This window comes from Leptodactylus fuscus, chromosome 3 (assembly GCF_031893055.1).
Source record: "Leptodactylus fuscus isolate aLepFus1 chromosome 3, aLepFus1.hap2, whole genome shotgun sequence".
NCBI lineage: Eukaryota > Metazoa > Chordata > Amphibia > Anura > Leptodactylidae > Leptodactylus > Leptodactylus fuscus.
This window is the reverse complement of record NC_134267.1, coordinates 232,155,605-232,178,526: the sequence shown is the minus strand read 5'-3', so window position 1 is coordinate 232,178,526 and position 22,922 is coordinate 232,155,605. Positions and strand designations below refer to the sequence as shown.

The following is a 22,922-nucleotide window of genomic DNA, read 5'->3' as shown; positions in this document are numbered from 1 at the left end:
TAGACGCAGCAACAACAACTCGTATTGACTGCAACAAAGTCTCCAATGCAGATGTGAATGTAGCCTAAGCAAAAAAGTTTAAAAATGGTTGTCGGTCTTGTATAACCATACGGTTTACAACATGTATTATGTTTCTAGCAGACATTGGGGGACGTATATCAAACTATACGTGCCAACGTATACTGTCATCCGGGCGAATGGCGTGTCTAAGGTGGTCACCCCCATTAACTAACCGTCCACGTATCTTTTTGTGACTGGAACAAACATCAAAATTGGTGCAAAGGTAGAATGGGGTAGCAACCAGCAAGACTGTGAAAAACATGGCAGAAGCTGACAGGTTGCAATGGGCATTTCTCACACGTCTGCCCCTTTGCGCCGATTTTGTGGGGCAGTTTCTTCAATCTACGTGCCGTTGAACCCTCTAGTAGCATGGGACTGATCGAAACGGGTGTAAAGGCAAAATGGAGCTGTTGCCCTTAGCTCTCATTTTACAGAGCCCCTTTGGGAAATGAAAGTATCGCCCCAATTGGTTACTAGGGGCAAGTGGCCCACTTTTTCCCTTTGCGGCGACTTTAATACGTGTCCGCCATTGTTCCGTAATTGTGACACCTTAAAATGTGGCGATGGCGAAGTGTCGCGCTCAGTATTTATTACAGACGTTCACTATTTTAATATTATGTGACGTAAATGACAAAATTTGGGCTAAAATTTTAAAGGGGATGTGACGAAATAATATAGTGACCCCAAATGATGATAATGTGTAATGGTGTGAATTTGCCGCATGTATATTGTCAAGAATACGCCATTTTAATAAATTGTGTACATTTTTTTTCACCAAATTTACAATATTTTTTTGTTTTTTGAAGGCTATTCTATGAATTGTTCTTTTTATGATACAGCCGTAAAGTATGCCGGGATTTGTAGTTCAATAGAAGCTAAAATGCATTGCACATGCGCCCAGGAAACTACATGTCCCATCATGCCTCATTCTCCACTGACCCAATACCTAGAGTTTCTCAATTACCTGGAACTAGCTAGCTCCGCCCACATACCCGATGGTATTGACGTCACAACTCCCACTCAGCCAATCTCTTTTTAGCGCTATGCGTCACCTCAGCAACAGGTCTTCTCTAATTGGTTGGCGCTCTCTGGTACGAGAGCCTTCCCTCCAATCGGAGTGGTCAGTCCACTATGGAGCTGAACGGCTATTGGTCAGTAATGACTGAGGAGGCGGGGCTAGAGCTAGACGGCTGCTGAGTATAGCGGAACGTGTGGTGATGCAGTAGCCGGGAATCGCGTATCATACACGGCAGCCATGGACTTCCTGAGGTCGCTGGGGCATCCGGAGGAGATCTACAACCTGGTCAGGTTCAAGCTGGGCGGCTGCCGGGCTGTCATGCCCAGGCTGGACCGGGTAAGGGCATAGACCTAGAGGAGGGCAGCGGTGTATCGGCTTATCCGTGAGGAGACACTAAGCCGCGGGATTACCACAGCTAACAGCATAGCTGCCCTGTTGCCCATTGCAACCAATCAGGACACGGCTTTTATTCCTTGACAAAATGAAAGCTGCGCTCTGATTGGTCAGTAGTGATCTGTATGGAGTCCGCTAGGATTGTGCTGCCCCCAAATCGCCATAATGGGGGACGTCCCGGTATAGTTACCCCAAATCAGGCATCAAACAATCAATAACGTCACGCGTTTACAATCGTGTACGAAATTGCGCTGCTATGGCGGACAAATGGCGACATTCATTCATTGATTTTAGGCTGAAGGGCCCATAAATGTGAAAAACTTCACTCCCGTCTCCGGCGGTGCTGTGTCCTGTCTTCAGTTTGTAGGTCGTCGGGTTGTTTGGGGAGGTCACAGCGGTCGGGTGCAGTTTGTGAAGAGGTCACCCGGCACAAGCTGCGGAGCGCTGCTGTATATAGAGCTGCCAGTGTTGGAAATAGAGGGCTGGAGAGAGGCGAGTAATAGGTTTTTATATGTTTATGGGGGGTTCTGCACCCAGGATCCCGCACACATCAGCTCTAATGGCAGCCTCCGGGCATAAGAAGCAGATGTGGTGGAAGGGGAGCGTGTCCATTTGGCTGCTATTGATGTAATACCCTGAAACCACCACCACGCAAAGGATGGGGCTACTGCGCCACTCCTATTAGCTGCATCCAGCTCCCTCAGATTGTACGCGGTTGGGGTGTCAGACGCCAGCAGATCCTATAGTGTAGGGAAAAGCCCCTTTAACTGATAGCAAAATAAGTCGGAACACCCCTTTAACTAAATATATGTGACTACGGAGAGGGGGGTTTAGTTGCGGTACTTGGTATTAGACCATAGAGACATATGAACGTACCTGTAATGGGGAAGCGGTTTATGACTCCCCGCCTGACTTGAGTAATGGGGTCACGATGCGCTGTAGTGAATTATGTAGAATGTGAACATCGCAACGTAAGAACAGGAAGAGACTTCATAGGTTTATAGGGGCAAAAAAAAAACCCCAAAACATAGTTTAAAGAGAATATTTAGGACCCCTTTATACCAGGGGTTGGTACTCCCCATAACCAACATTGAAAGTAAACCTTTATACTTACCTAGAGAAGAGGCTTCTTGGGATCCTCTCTGGTTCTTCCTGCGCATGCGCAGTTGTTAAAGGGGCTGTATTTAAAAGTAAAATTTGCAGGAACTTCCTCCTTGAGAGCTGAACGTGGACGGGACTGGTGGTGGTCTCTGCTCTCAGTCACTTCAGAGGGAGCGCCAGAGATAGCCCAAGTACATGATTCAGCTGTCTCCTACACCCCACTTGTAGCGAATGGGTCGCCGACTGCCACCAGTCCTGCACACCTTTAGCCCGGCTGCCCTCAGGTCTCAAGGGTCCTGCTGAATTTACTTCTTGGGACAACCCCTTTTAAGTGAAACCAAGGGTGTAAACCTCCGCGCATGCGCCAAGAACATCAGAGACGGGTCCAATGAGAGAGGCTATGACATGACCCCAAAGCACTCGCCCCTCATTTATATGAATAACATGGTGATTTACATGAAAATGAAGCTGCAAAGCAGAATAACAGAGGCGTATTTGGAAACTGCAGAATTCCCTCTTCAAGGTGCTGGGATTAGGTTTAGGCGACACTAACTGTGGTGAGGACTCCATTACACAACCAAAGATCGCTAGAACGCCCTGTGACTCCTTCCTAATGTTAATGAATGGAGTCACATCGCAACCCCAGGGTGCCGTAACTACTCAACCAAAAAATTGAGCAGCATTCAAGCTCTTCGCAACTAGGAAGTCACACATCCTAGGGGGTCACATTGTAACTCCATTCAGTAACATTTGTGAAGGAACTACAGGGAAGCCTAACGACCTTTGGTCACGTGATTTGCAGTTGAAAGTCGCAGTGTAGCCCTAACCTTATAGAAAATGTTCTACTGACAGACTTCTTTTAAATATATTACTTATTCTTCCATCCTGTATTATACTCCAGAGCTGCGCTCACTATTCTGCTGGTGCAGTCACTGTGTACATACATTACATTACTTATCCTGTACTGATCCTGAGTTACATTCTGTATTATACTCCAGAGCTGCGCTCACTATTCTGCTGGTGCAGTCACTGTGTACATACATTACATTACTTATCCTGTATTATACTCCAGAGCTGCGCTCACTATTCTGCTGGTGCAGTCACTGTGTACATACATTACTTATCCTGCATTATACTCCAGAGCTGCGCTCACTATTCTGCTGGTACAGTCACTGTGTACATACATTACATTACTTATCCTGTATTATACTCCAGAGCTGCACTCACTATTCTGCTGGTGCAGTCACTGTGTACATACATTACATTACTTATCCTGTACTGATCCTGAGTTACATCCTGTATTATACTCCAGAGCTGCGCTCACTATTCTGCTGGTGCAGTCACTGTGTACATATATTACATTACTTATCCTGCATTATACTCCAGAGCTGCACTCACTATTCTGCTGGTACAGTCACTGTGTACATACATTACATATCCTGTATTATACTCCAGAGCTGCACTCACTATTCTGCTGGTGCAGTCACTATGTACATACATTACATTACTTATCCTGCATTATACTCCAGAGCTGCGCTCACTATTCTGCTGGCACTGTAACTGTGTACATACATTACATATCCTGCATTATACTCCAGAGCTGCGCTCACTATTCTGCTGGTACAGTCACTGTGTACATACATTACATTACTTATCCTGTACTGATCCTGAGTTACATCCTGTATTCTACTCCAGAGCTGCGCTCACTATTCTGCTGGTACAGTCACTGTGTACATACATTACATTACTTATCCTGTACTGATCCTGAGTTACCTCCTGTATTATACTCCAGAGCTGCGCTCACTATTTTTCAGTACTCACACGACCATACAGAAGACACATTACTATTCTGCTGACTGTAAAATACACAGGGTTGTCTGTAACTAGCCCCAGGCTGAAGCTACACAGTAATGTATGCGCCGAGCACATCTCACCACGTCACCCCATGACACCTGTAACCACAAGGTCGGACTAAGAACACGTTCACTTGCCTTAATTCAGGTGTCAAAGGGGAATATGATGATTTTCGTTTGTGGCCAAATCCCCATGTGGCCCCGGCCTAGTCTCTGCGCCCCCCCTATAACACTCACACAGTGCCAGGAAGTTGAGCTATAAGGGGCTTTGCTCTTGGTTTTTGGTCATACCCTTCCATACCCTTCCTTCTAATATTAGGGCAGGTCTGCAGCCCAGGGAATCAGCGGTGATACTCCCATCATGCCCTGACATCCTGAGGGTGGTGGGAGTTGTAATTGAGGTCAGCTGTAGGGTCGTGAAGGGGTTAATCGTGTGTTTCCTCTGTATTACCTGGGAGGAGTCTGCAAACATCTCCATGTATCTCAGCCCCCTATATCTATCTCAGCTCCCTATATGTATCTCAGCTCCCTATATGTATCTCAGCCCCCTATATCTATCTCAGCTCCCTATATGTATCTCAGCTCCCTATATCTATCTCAGCCCCCTATATCTATCTCAGCTCCCTATATGTATCTCAGCCCCCTATATCCATCTCAGCTGCCTATATCTCAGCTCCCTATATCTCAGCTCCCTATATGTATCTCAGCCCCCTATATCTATCTCAGCTGCCTATATCTCAGCCCCCTATATGTATCTCAGCTCCCTGTATCTCAGCCCCCTATATGTATCTCAGCTCCCTGTATCTCAGCCCCCTATATGTATCTCAGCTCCCTGTATCTCAGCCCCCTATATGTATCTCAGCTCCCTATATCTTTCTCAGCCCCCTATATCTATCTCAGCCGCCTATATCTCAGCTCCCTATATGTATCTCAGCCCCCTATATCTATCTCAGCTGCCTATATCTCAGCCCCCTATATGTATCTCAGCTCCCTGTATCTCAGCCCCCTATATGTATCTCAGCTCCCTGTATCTCAGCCCCCTATATGTATCTCAGCTCCCTATATCTTTCTCAGCCCCCTATATCTATCTCAGCTCCCTATATCTATCTCAGCTCCCTATATGTATCTCAGCTCCCTATATGTATCTCAGCTCCCTATATGTATCTCAGCCGCCTATATCTCAGCTCCCTATATGTATCTCAGCTCCCTGTATCTCAGCCCCCTATATGTATCTCAGCTCCCTATATCTTTCTCAGCCCCCTATATCTATCTCAGCCCCCTGTATCTCAGCTCACTGTATCTCAGCCCCCTATATGTATCTCAGCTCCCTATATCTATCTCAGCCGCCTATATCTCAGCTCCCTATATCTCAGCCCCCTATATCTATCTCAGCTCACTGTATCTCAGCCCCCTGTATCTCAGCTCACTGTATCTCAGCCCCCTATATGTATCTCAGCTCCCTATATCTATCTCAGCCCCCTATATGTATCTCAGCTCCCTATATCTATCTCAGCTCCCTATATCTATCTCAGCCGCCTATATCTCAGCTCCCTATATGTATCTCAGCTCCCTATATGTATCTCAGCCCCCTATATCTATCTCAGCCGCCTATATCTCAGCTCCCTATATGTATCTCAGCTCCCTATATGTATCTCAGCCCCCTATATCTATCTCAGCCGCCTATATCTCAGCTCCCTATATGTATCTCAGCTCCCTATATGTATCTCAGCTCCCTATATGTATCTCAGCTCCCTATATGTATCTCAGCCCCCTATATCTATCTCAGCCCCCTGTATCTCAGCCCCCTATATGTATCTCAGCTCCCTATATCTATCTCAGCCGCCTATATCTCAGCTCCCTATATGTATCTCAGCTCCCTATATGTATCTCAGCCCCCTATATCTATCTCAGCTGCCTATATCTCAGCTCCCTATATGTATCTCAGCTCCCTATATGTATCTCAGCCCCCTATATCTATCTCAGCCGCCTATATCTCAGCTCCCTATATGTATCTCAGCTCCCTATATCTATCTCAGCTCCCTATATGTATCTCAGCTCTCTATATGTATCTCAGCCCCCTATATCTATCTCAGCCCCCTGTATCTCAGCCCCCTATATGTATCTCAGCTCCCTATATGTATCTCAGCTCCCTATATCTTTCTCAGCCCCCTATATCTATCTCAGCCCCCTGTATCTCAGCTCACTGTATCTCAGCCCCCTATATGTATCTCAGCTCCCTATATCTATCTCAGCCCCCTATATCTGTCTCAGCTGCCTGTATCTCAGCTCACTGTATCTCAGCTGCCTATATGTATCTCAGCCCCCTGTATCTCAGCTCACTTTGGTGGGTGAATATCGGGGGTTACTGCAGAATTTCACATCTATTTCGGCTTTAGGGCTGTACCCAAACCTCTTTGTTTCGCCTGCGACTCCTGCACTCGTGTTAGTGCATTGACTCGCATTGTGACCCCGCGGGTGCCGTGATTGTCGCAAAAAAAAAGTTGAGCCGTGTCTGACGTTATTTGTGACTAGATATCGCGTTCACGGCACCCAGGGGGTTGCGATGCGACTCCTTTGACTAACATAAATGAAGGTTTCAGGGTGACACAGAGATCTTTGGTCGCGGTCAGAGTAGGCAGCATAGCCTTCGCCTTAAGGAATGTCCTCAACTAGAAACACATGGTTGCTTTGTTCCAAAAATAAAAAAAATAACAGCGCCACTCCTGTGAGTAGGTTGTGTCTGGTATTGCAGCCGAGCCTCATTCAATCTAGTAAAACACTGCTGCAATAACAGATCCCACCAGTGGACAGGTGTGGCGCTGTTTCCAGAGGCATACAGCCATGTCTTTCCCTTGCTGCAGCCTGTGACGACTCCTGCGATGCTTCTAATCTCCAGCAGATTATACTAATCCAGGTCGTCTGGAGATTTCCGTGGCTCAGAGCATCGCACCGTGTCTCCTCCTTCCGCATTAGACGTCTGGGGACACGTGGTGTACCGTCACTTTAAGAGTTTTGGAGTGTAAAGAGTTAACCTCCAGGCCCGGCCCACTGACGAGAGCATGAAAACATTGCAGAAGTGGGCGGTGTAGCAGAGGTGGGTGTGCTCCATGGTTGTTGTGAGGGCCGCTTGTGCAGCAGGGTCTATGGGCACGCCACATTCCCCTCGGTGTCAGTCTATAAAGCCTGCCCTTGGGCACTGTGCATGACCGCTCTCGGCGCAGGAGAAGGTTCCCCCCCAAAGGTTGGCTCATGGCCAGTGTAAACTGCAAAGTGGCCGTCTCCTTGTTCAAGAGGACGCTGAGCCTGGGGCCTGTGCAGAAGCCTGGCGGGCAACGGTCACTACTGACTGTCAGCAGGCTGCAGGAGAGGGGGCTGAGGGAAGGCCGCACCGTGCACAAGTGCTTCACACCCCAGAACACCGCCCTGTGCAGAATTCACTCTGTTACTCTGCTCCAACAGGACTCCATGAGTGATAGCCTGCAGACCTGCTACAAGTACCTGAACCAGACCAGCCGGAGCTTCGCTGCTGTCATCCAAGCCCTGGACGGGGAGCTAAGGTGGGTGACCTCTCTGCTATTCTGTGGGGGGTCATGTGACTAAATGCAAAAAAAATCCCTTTAATCCGACATAAAGTTATATTCTGGATGACTGGACGGTCAAATAAACACACTTGTATTGTTGCATTGCCATGGTAAGGCTTCGAAATTTGCTAAAATTCCTGTAATCTGGCATCCATTATTCTGGATTATCAAATATTCTGGTAAAAAGACCTATCCCAGGTGAATGGACTGTGAAATTCCTTTTAATCCAGACTCCATTGTTGCGGATTATCAAGTGTTCTGGATTATTGGAAGTCAATTTTGTTACATTTCCATGTCCGCTGAATAGTTTTCTTTCAGTATTTGCTAAAATCCCTTTAATCTGGCATCAATTGGTGCTGGATTGTGAGAGATTCTGGTTTATTGGAGGTCAGACAAACAGGATTTATTGTCGCCTGTCCCTTGTATGGCAGCTGAGCGGTTTGATTTCGGTATTTGCTAAAATTCCTTTAATCCGGTAACAAGTTTTCTGGATTATCGGATGGTAGGTTTGGTGTCTTGGTCTCCTGAACTATCCTAGTATAACCTTACTGTAAAACTCCTTTAATCCAGGCTCGCTCACTATGTAACAGACTTCCTGTAATCTGGAATCCATTGGTCTGGATTATTGGGCAATAGTTTTGGTAAAACGATTCTAGTTTAATAGACTGTAAAATTCCTTTAATCCAGAATGGATTGTGTTGGATTATCCAATGTTCTGGATTATCGTGTAGCCTGTATTGGTGCCATTCTTTAATAGGATACGGGGCTGTTCACTTTTAATCTATAATAAACTTCCTTTAATCCGGCATCGATTATTCTGGATTATTGGAAATAGAGAATCTGCTGCGGATGGGGGAGGGGTCTGGCACCCCTCTACTAACCCCTGGTCCCCTGCCCCATTATCCTGATGGGAGACAGCGAATAGATCAATTTGCAGGGTGCCCCAGGTGTATTGGCCGCTGTTTACACACAGGAGTACTCCGCCTTGTATAGCTTCAGGAGGGGGCGGTATTATTTTGCAGTCCTCTCTTCCGCCCCGTCCTCATTAGGTGTCAGACTGCTAACTTGGCTCTCGCCTCTCCTTGAGTCCCGCGCAGGGAGTTTACACTAACACTTGGCACTATAACGCTACAGTGAGTAATAGAATACATCTTGGTTCCATAGACGTATTGGCTTTCTACTGTTGTAGGTTTCGTACCCCCATATTCGACACTTCACCAGCACCCGCACGGATCTCGCTGCTAGTTTGCTACAATGTGTCAGTCTAAGATCCAGGCTGTTTAGCTCGTACAGCATTGCCCTGCCCTGACTGGACAGAATTGTCTCCTCTTAGCTGCAGGTTATTATAATTGTATCCGGTCTAGGCAATGCTCTGTGAGCTCAGAGCACTCTGCTAGTTTGTAACAATGTATTAGTCTGGAGTCCAGGCTGTTCAGCTCGCAGAGCGTCGCATAGCTGTGATAAATCTTCAGTTAATAAGGATATAGTCTAGCAATGCTCTGTGAGCGAACACCTGGTTTAGTGCAATGTATCCGTCTGGGTTCCAGGCTGGTGAGCTCACAGAGCGTTGTTTAGTAGGTATGTGACTAGCGTGTCCTGTGTCTGTTATTAGGACGTTCCGTGTTGTTGTCTCAGCCCGTCCCCCCAGGGCATAGGATGTTTCCTCAGGCTCCCTGCCAGAGATTTAGGAAAGTTTTTACAGCAGCCATTTTGGCTTCCTATCCTTACAGTGGCAGGAGCCATTGGCGTGACATGGGCTAGTCAGCGAACACACTGTGTGATCGTACACACGTCATCCCTCATTCAGTCCTCACTGCCAAATCCTACATGTCACAGTGTATTAAGTGTAAGCCAAGTGTGCATGTATATCACTGACTGGATGGGGGGAGCGCCTGTCCTGTGAGTCCTCTCATTCAAAAAGGGTCTTAGCGGTCGCAGCCCCTCTGAACTGCAAGCTATACTATGACTAGAGATGAGCGAGTACTGTTCGGATCAGCCGATCCGAACAGAACGCTTGCATAGAAATGAATGGACGTAGCCGGCACGCGGGGGGTTAAGCGGCCGGCCGCCGTCAAAGCGGAAGTACCAGGTGCATCCATTCATTTCTATGGAGCGTGCTGTTCGGATCAGCTGATCCGAACTGTACTCGCTCATCTCTAACTATGACTGACTTTGGGGAAACCCTTTTAAGAACACCATACACATTAGATTTGTTTCATCGGGATCAGCTGACCCTATAGTGTTCATGGAGGCCGCCCATCAGATAAGCATTGGGTTTTTGGATCTTAACATGCCTGATCCTTATGTTCTCAGAGAATTGGCTACCACTGGGGTTTGGCTGCTGCTTGCTTGTCTCTTTTAGGCCATATAAAAAAACAAAAAACTTGATAGTCTTCAGTAGTTGATACCTTTTTAATGGCTAACTAATAATGATGACAGATTACAACGTTTCGGAACTCTCGGCTCTTTTCTCAAGTAAATTTAAAACCATTTCTGAAGGATGCATATATATGTACAAAAGGACACATAGGGAAGAAGGGGGGGGAGAGGGTTATTAGTAATTGGTACAATCAATGTAAACCTTCTAGGTTCAGTACTCAGGGTCTCAGGTCAGTGATTTCTGTAAAATGCCATAAACCCATGTGACTGATTTAGCCCCTTCTCCAGTGTTTGAAGCAGGGTCATAAATTTATACTCACAACTCCGTCATTCTTTCTTTGATTTGAAATTCCCTCTTAAAACCAAAAAGGTGATATTATGATCCTCATTGCAGAAATGTTTTGATACGGGAAGGTCCAGTCTTCGTTCTCTAATTCAAACACTGTAGAAAAGGGGCTAAATCTGTCACATGGTTTTATGGCATTTCACAGAAATCACTGACCTGAGAACTGCTAAAAACCTGGAATTGTTTACATTGTTTGAACCAATTACTAAAGACTATCAAGTTTTTTGTTTTCTTATATTTCCTACCCACTGGCTAACACGGTACGAGAACAAACCTTTTCTTTTAGGCCAGGCGTTCATGGCTATGGCACATGGCCACCATTACACAGTGATCATTTCCTCATTGAGCTGGTGCAAGTTCTGAGAACAACCATCAGCAGTCAAACTCTCAATAGGGTTATTTTTGTATTCGTCGGGAGTCCCGATCTACGGCACCTTATATCTATATAATGGAAAATCCTTGATGCCAGTAAACAAACCTGCTAAATCTCATTATTGCTCGCGCTATTAATCCGGTGAGGACTTTTTTTGTCTCCACAAGGGGGAGGGGGATCATTACAGCTGACATTGTAACACGGGTGAGACTGGCAGTGCCCACGCAGGCCGGTTATATATTAGGTGTCATTAAATGAGCACAGGTCGTGTAAATGTTCATAGTCCGGGGCAGCAGCATGGATCATTTGTCCGCATAAGACTGTGCAGAGTACGGACTAATTCCTTGTGTGCGTCTTGCAGACATGCCGTGTGTATCTTCTACCTGGTGCTGCGCGCTCTGGACACCGTGGAGGACGACATGACCATCAGTCTGGAGACCAAAATCCCCATGCTGCACAACTTCCACACGTTCCTGTACCAGGCGGACTGGAGGTTTACCGAGAGCAAGGAGAAGGATCGCCAAGTACTGGAGGACTTCCCAACGGTGAGCCTGAGATATGGCCAGCAGGGGGCGGCGTGTCAGGCGGGCCTACACTAGTACATGGGAAGGGTTGCAGCCTAGATTAATGTTTGTAGAGATACATGGGCATTGTGATGTATTCATTGCGTACATAAAGGTGCCGTAATAAAATCCCAGCATAAAAAAATAATCTATATAGCGCCAACATATTCCGCAGCGCTGTACAATTTGTAGGGTTCAAGTAGAGACTAAAAAATACATTGCAACGAAAGTTAATTCGCACAATGGGACTGAGTGCCCTGCTCACAAGAGCTTACAATCTATGAGGTAGAGGGGGTGACACAAGAGGTAGCAGGGGCGGCATTGCTTATACGGGGGTCAGACAATTTTGTAATAGAGGTGACTGTCATTACACAAACATAAGACTTTATGAGCCGTCACCAGTCGTGTCCTGTAACATGTGGATGGAGCTTGGACATATAAAGTTATCCTGAGATGACATCATATCATGTGGAGTAATGTGGGGACAGAGGACGGTTAAATTTTGTGGATTCTAATTATTTTTTTTAATCAGATAAATTTTTATTAACAAATTTTTCTTTACATAAAATCAAACAATCGACAAAACAACAGCAACACAACAACAATTCAAAGTAAATATGGAGACACAATCCGACATATAAAGAGGGAGGGGGGGGGGGGGGGAGTCCATTAGGACCCCCCGCTAAATCTCCCGAACCTCCTTTGATTTCCATATAAAGAATAGCATTCAGAGGATCAAGGAAACAGAGAAAGTTGAAGTGAGAGATCTGTTCCTAATCAGAGACGGGGAGGGAAGGCCAGGTGTGTCCAACCATGCTCCCCAAATTTTTTCAAATTTAGTTTGGGCCTTTCTCTGTATATATACGCCCCTCTCCAGCCTAATAGTATTATTAACTCTAGATATCAATTCCGCTAGAGAAGGAGGGCTCGGGTCCAACCAATGATAAGCAATCAATTTTCTTGCCTGGTATAAAACCCTGGACAACCCTATAAAATCCGGGCTTTCCGTGTCCACACCCTCCCCCAAAAGACCTAGGAGGCAAACTAATGGTGATTGCAGAAGTGCAATAGAATACACCCGGCCAAGCAAGGACAGTACCTGACTCCAGTAATTGGCTAACTCCTGACACTCCCACATCATATGCAGGAGATGTGCAGGTTCCATATTACAGCGGGGGCATATGGCATCAGAACGGATATGCATACGGAACAGTCTCTGTGGAGTCCTATAGACCCTATGCAAGAGATAAATATGAGACAGTCTCTGTGCTTCACTAGGGGACAGTGTTGGGGTTAGGGCTAACACATCTCGCCAGGTTTCCTCATCCACCACACCAACATCCCCCTCCCACCTTTCCCTAGTCTTGTCCGGGAAATGCTCCAAGTATGCCATTAATAACTGTCGGTACAGTGTAGATATCATTCCCTTAGTAATAGATCCCATAAGAGTATGTTGCAGTGCGGGGTGTAGTCCAACTGTCAGGGGGGTACGTCTAGTCTGAACATGGAAGGCATGACGAAGCTGAAGATACTGATAAAACCACACCTGGGGTATAGAAAAATCACTCTGAAGGTCCGCAAAGGATGGGATATGACTAAGGGACAGGACACGCTTACCCCTCCACCCCTCGAAGCCCGTTAGCACAGTAAATTCAATCAAGCAATTATTATGCCACAGAGGAGTAAATGTAGTAAAGCCACAAGTCCCTAACAGTTTCTTCCCCCTATCCCATACCTTGTATAAGAGGGCTAACGTGGGGAGTCGAGAACGAGCGGTTGGTAGGGGACCAGCCTCCAAAACAGCCACCGGAACAGTCCAAGGGGTATTTTGCACACATAAATGGCCCGATCTCACCGAGCCCAGCGGAAGTCCCCATCCCTGAAGCTGCTGCAATTGCGCTGCCGTGGATTCTAATTATAGTACGGAAGGGTTTACGTTAGACATTGTGATCGGCCTGTCTGATAAGATGCGTCTTTAGTTTGCGCTTGAAGCTGTAGAAATTGGGAGTGAATCTGATTGTCCGGGGTAGAGCATTCCAGAGAAGTGGTGCAGCTCGGGAGAAGTCTTGTATACGAGCGGGGGAGGTTCTGATAATAGAGGATGTAAGTGTTAGGTCATTGAGTGAGCGGAGAACACGGGTTGGGTGGTAGACAGAGATGAGGGAGGAAATGTATGGAGGTGCGGCATTATGGAGAGCCTTGTGGATGAGAGTGATAACTTTATATTTTATTTTATAATGAATAGGCAGCCAATGTAGCGACTGGCACAGACTGGAGGCATCGCTGTAGCGTCTAGCCTGATAGATGAGCCTGGCCGCTGCATTCAGAATAGATTGTAGAGGGGAGAGTTTAGTGAGGGGAAGACGGATTAGTAAGGAGTTACAGTAGTCAAGGCGAGAGTGATAGTGGCCCACAGTACCTACATAATACCCTCATACTGTGCCTATAGAATGGTAACGTCAATACCAATGTAATGCCATCATACTGTGCCCATAGAATGGTAACGTCAATACCAATGTAATGCCATCATACTGTGCCCATAGAATGGTGCCATTTAGTGTATAATTGCTTGCTCCATACTGTGCCTATATGATACCATACCTATATACTTGTGCCATATATCGCCTACATACTGCCGTCTCCCGATTTTACTCTGAGCTTCTCTTCTGTTCCAGATTTCCCTGGAGTTTAGAAACCTGGCGTTGGTGTACCAGCAAGTGATAGCGGACATCTGCCACAAGATGGGAGTGGGCATGGCCGAGTTCTTGGAGAAGCAGGTGGGATCTCTCCTGGAGTGGGATAAGGTAGGAGACCTGAAAGTGACACCCCGTGTATAAGTTTTATCTGTTCCCTGTGATGCGTGTGCTGTACATACATGTAGGTGACCATCCCGGACAGGCAACAAAACTCCCTGTGCAGTCCTGCACCTGCTTTCTTCTCCTAATGTGATGGTTTCAGGCAGAGAGTGTTCCAATGGACACCCCAACAGTAAAGGGGACAGAACCTCCCAATATTTCCCATGTTCAGTAATGGCTCCCACATATTGCCGGCAAAAATAGTTATGCCCAGTAGATGGTTCCCCTTTGGGCGTCCGAAGAAGTTGTGGTTTTTACGAGTGCTGCGGCCTCTTCCCTGTGCCCATGAGGTCACGTTCATCGGTCACATGGTACCGCAGAAAATCGTTCAAGTGAATAGGGTTCACTGCAAATTTTTAGGTGAAGATCCCAGGGATTCCGGACTGATTCCGACCCTAAGTCACGTGATTGGCGCCAGAGTTACTCCGCCTCCTCCCTCCGTCCCATGTTAGGAAGTCGTTACCTGAGGACTATCAGACTAAATCCTCTTAATACTAAAGCTAGCCCCCATGATATAGGCAACAATCTGTGACCACAGAAGAGGAGGGAGGACACAGAGAGACTCCGATGATCACGTGACTTTGGGTCGGAACCTTCCCAAAATCCTTTGATTTATTGCCTAAAATGGTAAATTCTCAGTCACTCTCTGTAAGCCCCTTTAACAAGCGGACCGTCTCTCCAGTATTAACCCTTGCCTCCTTCTCTCTCCTCAGTACTGTCACTATGTGGCCGGATTAGTGGGGATCGGTCTGTCCCGGCTGTTCTCCGCCTCAGAACTGGAAGACGCCATAGTCGGCGAAGACACGAGGCTCTCCAACTCCATGGGACTCTTCCTGCAGAAAACCAACATCATCCGAGATTACCTGGAGGATCAACTGGAAGGGCGAGAGTTTTGGCCGAGTGAGGTAAGTGCGGACTGACCCCCCAATTCTAGGGGTGACTGCAGGATTAAGCGTTAGGATTAACCTAAATCTGCCGTCATCAGGTGTGGAGCAAATACGGCAAAAAACTGTCCGACCTGGCCAAGCCTGAGAACATCGTGCCGGCGGTGCAGTGCCTGAACGAGCTGGTGACCAACGCCCTGCAGCACGTGCCCGACGTCCTGCTCTACCTGTCCCGGCTCAGGAACCAGAGCGTCTTTAACTTCTGCGCCATCCCACAGGTGAGCGACACAGGAGAGGTTTCCATCATTCTCCTTCGCTGACCACGCCCACTTGTAACACTAATCTGTCGAATCCTCCTCGTACCCTCAGGTCATGGCGATCGCCACGCTGGCCGCTTGTTACAACAACCAGCAGGTGTTTAAGGGAGTGGTGAAGATCCGCAAGGGACAGGCGGTGACACTGATGATGGATGCCACCAACATACAGGCCGTCAGAGCCATCATGTACCAGTATGTTAATGAGGTCAGTGGTGTCCGTATCTCTTCTGGACAACAACATGTCACATCTGGGGTTCACATGTTATACTTCTATTTAAAGGGGAGGTCCAGGACTATGGTAGTGAGGTCTCATCCATCCGTCACATGGCCCTGCTGCAGCTCGGTCCTATTTAGGTGAATGGGCATGAGCTGCAATACCAAGCACAGCCACTACTTAATCCATGGCGCTGTTCCCCGTAAAACAACAACAAGGAGGCAACGTCGTCATTGGAGGAAGTAACTGGAGTCAGACCCCCACTAACTACATAGTGACCCCCCCCGACTCGCTATTAATTTGTCTCCTGCCTAGTCTTCACCCCTTGCAGTGTTAACTTCCACCCGTAACTAAATGGTTAATAAAAAAATTTCACAAGACCCTGCGGTATTTGGAAAAAAGTTGACTTCCTGGAGTATTTTTAGGTCGACTTCGACATTTTGGGTAAGCTGGTGGCTGAGTGAGGAGGCGTGGCTTATGGTTAACCCCATAATGCCCAACAGCTTGCACACCCCCTCCTTTGTAGTTAGCAAAGATATTAGAGTGGTTGTGCGGGATTAGATAGAAGGGATGTCTCCCTGCAGTACCAGACGTGTCCTGTGGATGGCGCTGTTTCTCTGATGATTTCTTACAAAAATCTTTATTTTGAATTCTAAGGCGTGGTTCACATCTGCGTTCGGGGAGTCCATATGGGGACCCCCAAACGGAATACCGAGCGCATTTGGCAAGTGGTTAGAGCTTATGAAAGCACACGGACCCCATAAGACTATAATGGGGTCCATGTGCTATGCGAGCAGGAAAGTACCGCTTGTCAATGCGTTCGGTATTACGTTCGGAGACCCCTGAACAGATTACCAACCGCAGATGTGAACCAGGCCTAAGAATTCGTGCACAAAGCCTTATAGCAAAGGAGTAATATACAGGGCGGCCATATTGATGTATGGGACCCCCATTGTGCCCCCTATCCCCTCACACTGAAGCCTGCAGAGATTTATTACGGCAGCACACACTGACTGTCCTAAGGAGTCATACCAGTCCTCTAAGAAATCGAGTGATATAATATTGTCTTACCAAGCAGCTGCCTCTAGGTGGCTCCCAAGGCCATGTCTCTACCTTACAGAGACGATCTGATTGGTCAGTGATACTGATTCTTTCACTGGTTTTCCTCTTAAAGGGAAAGTATCACCATGTTGTGCATGGGTGTTTTTTTTTGTTTTACCCCCTCCTTCCCCTATACACGATTATTTGGCAGCCATCTTGCCTGAGCTTCGCCTCTGCTCTGTTCACAGCCGTTAGTAATCTGCTTTACAGCAGTCTCATGGCCATAGGCCCCAATAGTCTGGAGGCAATTAATTTGGGTCTATGGGGGAGTTTTCTAGACATGGTCTGTTCAGGGAGGGGGAGGAGCTAAGTTGTGACATCATCAACCACATGGTACAGCAGTAGCTCAGTCCCATTCAAGTGACTGGTGCTTGGTCAGTGACACCTGAACGCTGCAGCTGATCTGTGACAGTCCTGTTTGTCATCCAGGATGGTCATCGCTATCCAAATCTTAGAAAACCCCTTTAAGGACTACTCTACATCTGTTTTACATGACTTGACCTGTGTTCTCCTTCTTTGCTTTTTCCCTTCAGATCTACCAGAAGATCCCCATGACGGACCCCTCCTCTGGACGCACACAGAACATTGTCTCCACTGTCCAGAAACTGAGTCTGTCCAATGGCCCCTTGCTTTCCCGCCATGGCTTCTCCCCCATCTACCTGTCCTGTGTGATGCTGCTGGCCGCCCTCAGCTGGCAGTACCTGAGCACGGTCCACGCCTCGGAGGAGGTGCACACGGGCCAGTGACCTGGGACGAGACCCTTTCATACAGCCCTCCATAATGGTAGTCATCGACAATATGTCCCCTCTTGTCTCAGAGGATTATGGGACAGGATACTTCAGTTCGGTCATAGATCACTACAGCACAATTATCAGGCCTCGATTGACTTGGACTGATCCCTGGGGGACTTCATCTCGGGGGAAGGGGATCCCCTTAAATCCATATCATTTCTAGGACTTTCATCTACGAGACATTTAGCAGGGACTTGGTTGGTGGTGGGATCACCCATCGGATTTAACTTGGTTGGGGGAAGAGTCGAACGTTACAATGGGCAGTGGGTATGGGTGCGCTATCATCACTTGGACTGGAATTTAAAGGGTGAGCGTTGGATCGGGCACATGCCGCCAGTTGCTCCGAGGCTACGCCAAGGCTGGCGGTCACTGATGTTGGCTGTATGAGTCAAATACAGCCTAGGGGACACGTTAAAGACTGTGACGGGAACAGTCCTCCATCATGGCAGCAGAAGACGGAGCCGAACGAATGCGGTAATTCACGTAGATCCATGGTCTCCAGTTGGCGGACTACAACTCTCAGCATGCCTGGGGTAGTAGTTTCTGACCAGCTGGAGACCAGTGATCTAGAGGGTCCGGACGGGGGCCAGGATTTCATGATCTGAGTGACAGGTGACTGCAAGTTCTGACAACATCACTGTCATGTTTATGGGGTTGTCAGACCCTTGTCCATTAAAAAACAAGAAACTGGACAAGTTTCATTTTAATACTGGTTCCCCCCTCCCCACCCCTGTCAAGATGAGCGGCTATAGGGTTGTCCGACAGTGACAGCCGCTTCTGTTAATTGACATTTTTGCTCTTTTTATGGTTGTCAATAATTCCGAAAATCTGCATTTTTGGTGTTTCATCTGCTAAAGGGGTTGTCGGGGATTAAAAAATTGACGTAGTCGAGAGGGGGCAATAAAATAAATGCACTTGTACTTGCCTCCATCTTCTCCGCTGTCACCTCTTCTGCCCTGTATATACAGAGCTGTATACCGCAGACAGTGATCCCGTTGATGCGATGTCACCACTGCAGCCGGGCTGTATACAGAGCAGTGACGGCTAGCGCAGGAACAGCGGGGAGGATACAGGGAAGCCTAAATCCATTTTATTTTATAGCCCTCCCCTTCTGACTACGTCATTTGTTTCAACTTGGACATCCCCTTTAAATCCTACTGGTGTAAAAAAAAAAAAAAGATGCTATATACCATTAGCTTTATCACGGGCAGGCGCACATCTGCCGATTGGTCAGAGCGCTGATCTCGTGGTGACATCAGACCTCCGCTCCGCACCCGGTCACAGGAGGCCATGTCTGGAACAGTCCGTATTGTGACATTGTTATACAATGTGTTTAATTTTTATTAAATAAAGTTTATTCAATGAAATGGATTTCTGGAATTTTCTGTTTCGTTCTTGTGTATCTGTGTGTATCACATTGAAAGAGACATAACCTTAGAAATATGAAGGTTTTGTACCACAGGACGCTCACATGTACGCGACGCCTAGACCGTAAAATCGGGATCATCGTCTCGTTTACTATATTTGGAGGGAGGGACTTGACTAAAGGGGTGTGGCTTCCCTGATCCATTTAGTCACTGACTAGAGCCATAGGGGTCATTCCATATCAAGTGATCTAAATAGGAATATTTTTTTTACCTGACGTCTTTAGATTTTTTTTTTATTTTTTATGAAGTACAACTTAAGTTAATTACAAATAAAAAGTTTTGAATTTTTTTCTTCATCAGTTAATTTTTTATAAACTTCTAAAGTTTTGAAAGTGTGAATTTTGGCCTGGTATGGCTTTACATTTTTTAACATATCTTGGGCTAGAATTAAGATAAATAGGTGGGAGAGGCATCATTTTTCTCAGAGCGGTACCGGCTTTCATTTGATATGTCACAAGACGATGTTTCTTTATATTTTGTTTTGGAGAAATCAAATTCAAAATTTTGATGCGCAATTGTGAAAAAAACGTATGTTTTAAAATTGTAAAAAAAATGCATTTGTGTTACTTGTGTTCTTGGTTATATTTGTACAGGTTTTCAACTTGGGACCAAATTGGGATCAATATTTTTTTTTTTTTTTTAAGCCTTGAATCTTATTTTATGTTTGTGTGGCTTCTTCCTTTTTTCTTTTCAAATTACAACTTGCTGAATTCAACATTTATATGCAACAATAAAAAAAACATAAACAAATACTGTAAGTGCCAGAACAAATACATCTTATCATCAGAACACAGCTTGTTCAGCATTTTCAACCTGAATGCATTGAACAAACCGAAAGAAAAAAGCTGCTCATATCCTCAAGTGCGATTTTCTAAATAGTCTCATCCTAATTATATGTTAACAAGAGTACAAGAACCAATATTTATAACACCTATTTCTACATGTAACAATTGTTTTTTATTATATCACTAAACATGTAATTTATTAAGAAAAATAGTCCAGTAGATAAATCCTCATTCTATAAAATATGAACTAATCAAACAATTAATAGGACATTTCTAAACTACTAGCCTTTTATCATCAATTTGTCCTTTCTAGTGAGTGAAATGTAATCTTGTCCATAAGCGCTTACTAGCAATGGCCATTTCCTTTTGTGTCACAGGGTATGTCCGGCCTGTCATGGTGTTTGGCTCCACCTGAGTTAATATCTGATTTTTGTTGACTTGTAAAATGTCTGGTTTTCTTGGATACACAAAAGATGGTGCTGGACCAGAAGGATGCAAAAAAGTCAATTTTATGTCTTCATTTTCACAATCTTTGGAGAGTTCAGTAGCCAGCCACCAGCGCCGATCGTATTCACAGGTCACATAACCAGTTATGTCATCCATTGCCAATCCTGTGCCGCCTTCTACCACTTCATGGACTTCACTGGCCACAGGCTGAACAGATCTGAATTCAAGATTTTCGGAATGACACTGTAATAGTTATAGTTTAAAATATTATCCCATCGCGATCCCAACTTGAATTTTGGTACAGATGTGGCTAAGGGCCTAGCAGGCCCATGTGCATTTTTTTGAAATTTTTAAATAAAACGTTTTTTTCGGAAATGCGTTTTAAAATTTTGCGTTTGCGTTCACATGGGTAAAATGTTAACAAAGATACTCTTGTGACATATTTGGTGAAAGGCTGTATAGTTCTGAGTAGAATGGCATTTATTTTGTTTCTCTATGTTTTTTCTAGCCTAAGTTATGAGGAGAAATGTAAAGACAGGCAACACAGAAATTCACACTTTTTCTGAACTTTGAAAATCAATTAAAAATCCCAAAAAATTTCTAGAATTTTTTTTTCTTCACATTTTGCATTCTCTGACACACTATTACCAAATAACAAAATCTCAAAAGAATTAAAAATATAGAGGGAAAAATCATTGGTTCACTTGACACGGAATGACCCATAGGCCGTTTTTGTGCAATAAACAAATTTTGATATTGAAGTATTGGGGTTGTGCAGACTTCGTAGCCCTGAAAAGATGTTTAGTTGGCGCAAAATCTGGTATACAATAAACAAGTGTCCGCTGGGTGGGCTCAGTCTCGCCCCTCTCATTTTGCCCTCTTTCCTCCTACTGCACATATCACAACAAATTCTGCACTTGCTCCATGCAATACTGGGTAGACACATGGGCAGTGCCAATGCCCACAGGCTAGTATGTTTCGGCCGCCTCTGGAGGGAGTAGAAATGTCAAGGCCCCTAGGAATCGCCACCCAAAGTGGAGGGCAGTCCCTGTGAAAGTTAGATAAACAGTTGTAGGAGAACATAATGCAAGATGGTCCTATAAATATCACATAATATGGCAGCCGTATTACTTATGGTAGATGGTATATACCTGGTGGTGGAGAATTAACTATTCACCCCCCACATGCACAATACTTGTCAATGCAGACCCAAAAACAACCCACCTGAGTGAGACTGACATGGCTGCCATGGAGTGATGAGCTCATTAGGAGATGGAAATTATTTAACCCTTTAAGGACACAGCCCAAAAGTGCCTTAAGGACCAGGCCTCGTTTTTCCAAACGGACGCGTCACTTTAAATGGCAGGAACTTTGAGACGCTTTAAGGCAGAGTGCACACGGGGTTTTTTGGTCAGGATTTTGAGGCCGTATTCGCCTCAAAATCCTGACCATAAAGACGGCTCCCATTGAAATCAATGAGAGCCGGTCAGGTCTGAAGAAGGGACATGCTCATTCTTCAGGCCGATTCGCCTGAAGACACTCCCTACTAGGCCCCGTTCATTGGGCCTAATCCGGAGCGGGGTGCGCGACTGGATCCACTGAACTACCCTGAGCCTCTGCCTCAGTGTCCAGACCGAAAAACCCTGTGTGCACTCAGCCTAAGGGTACGTTCACATGGAGTCATTTGGTCAGGAATCTGCCTGAAAATACTGACTAAAAAAAGCCTCACCATACAGTACTTTGTAATGCTTTTTTGCTTTTTTTTTTTTTTTTTTTTTTTTTATATTTTTTCCTGCTAGCGGATTTTCCACTAGCAGAAAAATCCACTAGCGGAAAAAAGAAGTGACATGTCCATTCTTCAGGAAATCAATACACGTTAAATGGAGGTGGAAAAACCGCTAGTAGTTTTTTGCCAAAAAAATGGGCCTAGTCCAGAGGAGGGAGTGTTTTCAGGCTGAATCATGAGACAACTCTGCCCGAAGAATGAGCATCTTGCTTCTTTTTGCCGGAAGAAATGGCTCCCAAAAAAAAAGAACTGAGCTGTTTTTGTGGTCAGGATTTTGAGGCGGATACGGCCTCAAAATCCTGACCAAAAAACTGTGGACTTTTTTGGGTCAAGAATCCGCCTCAAAATCAGCCTCCAAAAAAAAAGCCTCCCAATAGAGATCCCTCAGGAGACCATCCGCAACCTCATCCGGTGTTGTATAGAGGCCATACAGGCACGTGGAGGCCACACACACTACTGAGCCTCATACTGACAGGTTATAAAAACAGTACGTCAAAGTTGGATCAATGTTTAGGTTTTTTTTTATTTTTTTTTTTATTTTTTTTTTTGGGGGGGGGACGACTCCAAATCCAGGCCTCCATTGGTTAATAAATTTGATTTCCATTGATGATTTGTGTGTGATTTTGTTGTCATCACATTCAACTTTGT

At 45.8% G+C, this 22,922-nt stretch overlaps 1 protein-coding gene across 3 annotated transcripts; it reads left to right on the top strand.

Moving 5' to 3' along the window:
- Positions 1 to 1,244: 1,244 nt before the first annotated feature.
- Positions 1,245 to 19,186, top strand: FDFT1 (farnesyl-diphosphate farnesyltransferase 1). 3 transcript variants are annotated; one of them, XM_075269311.1, is made up of 8 exons: positions 1,245 to 1,414; positions 7,885 to 7,982; positions 11,466 to 11,649; positions 14,343 to 14,471; positions 15,236 to 15,427; positions 15,508 to 15,684; positions 15,776 to 15,928; positions 17,572 to 19,186. In XM_075269311.1, the coding sequence occupies exons 1-8, from the start codon at positions 1,316 to 1,318 to the stop codon at positions 17,782 to 17,784; spliced, it is 1,245 nt and encodes a 414-aa protein (XP_075125412.1). In that variant the 5' UTR covers positions 1,245 to 1,315; the 3' UTR covers positions 17,785 to 19,186. The 3 variants fall into 3 exon arrangements, with proteins under 3 accessions (XP_075125412.1, XP_075125413.1, XP_075125411.1); XM_075269312.1 differs by lacking the exon at positions 1,245 to 1,414 and adding an exon at positions 7,501 to 7,519; XM_075269310.1 differs by lacking the exon at positions 1,245 to 1,414 and having other exon boundaries at positions 7,540 to 7,982.
- Positions 19,187 to 22,922: the final 3,736 nt, after the last annotated feature.

Excerpts from the sequence above, each read along its gene's own strand:
- FDFT1 (XM_075269310.1), top strand. The coding sequence starts at position 7,675 with ATGGCCAGTGTAAACTGCAAAGTGGCCGTCTCCTTGTTCAAGAGGACG. Across the intron at positions 7,983-11,465 it reads GCCCTGGACGGGGAGCTAAG|ACATGCCGTGTGTATCTTCT; the intron begins GTGGGTGACCTC and ends TGCGTCTTGCAG. Across the intron at positions 15,929-17,571 it reads TGTACCAGTATGTTAATGAG|ATCTACCAGAAGATCCCCAT; the intron begins GTCAGTGGTGTC and ends TTTTCCCTTCAG.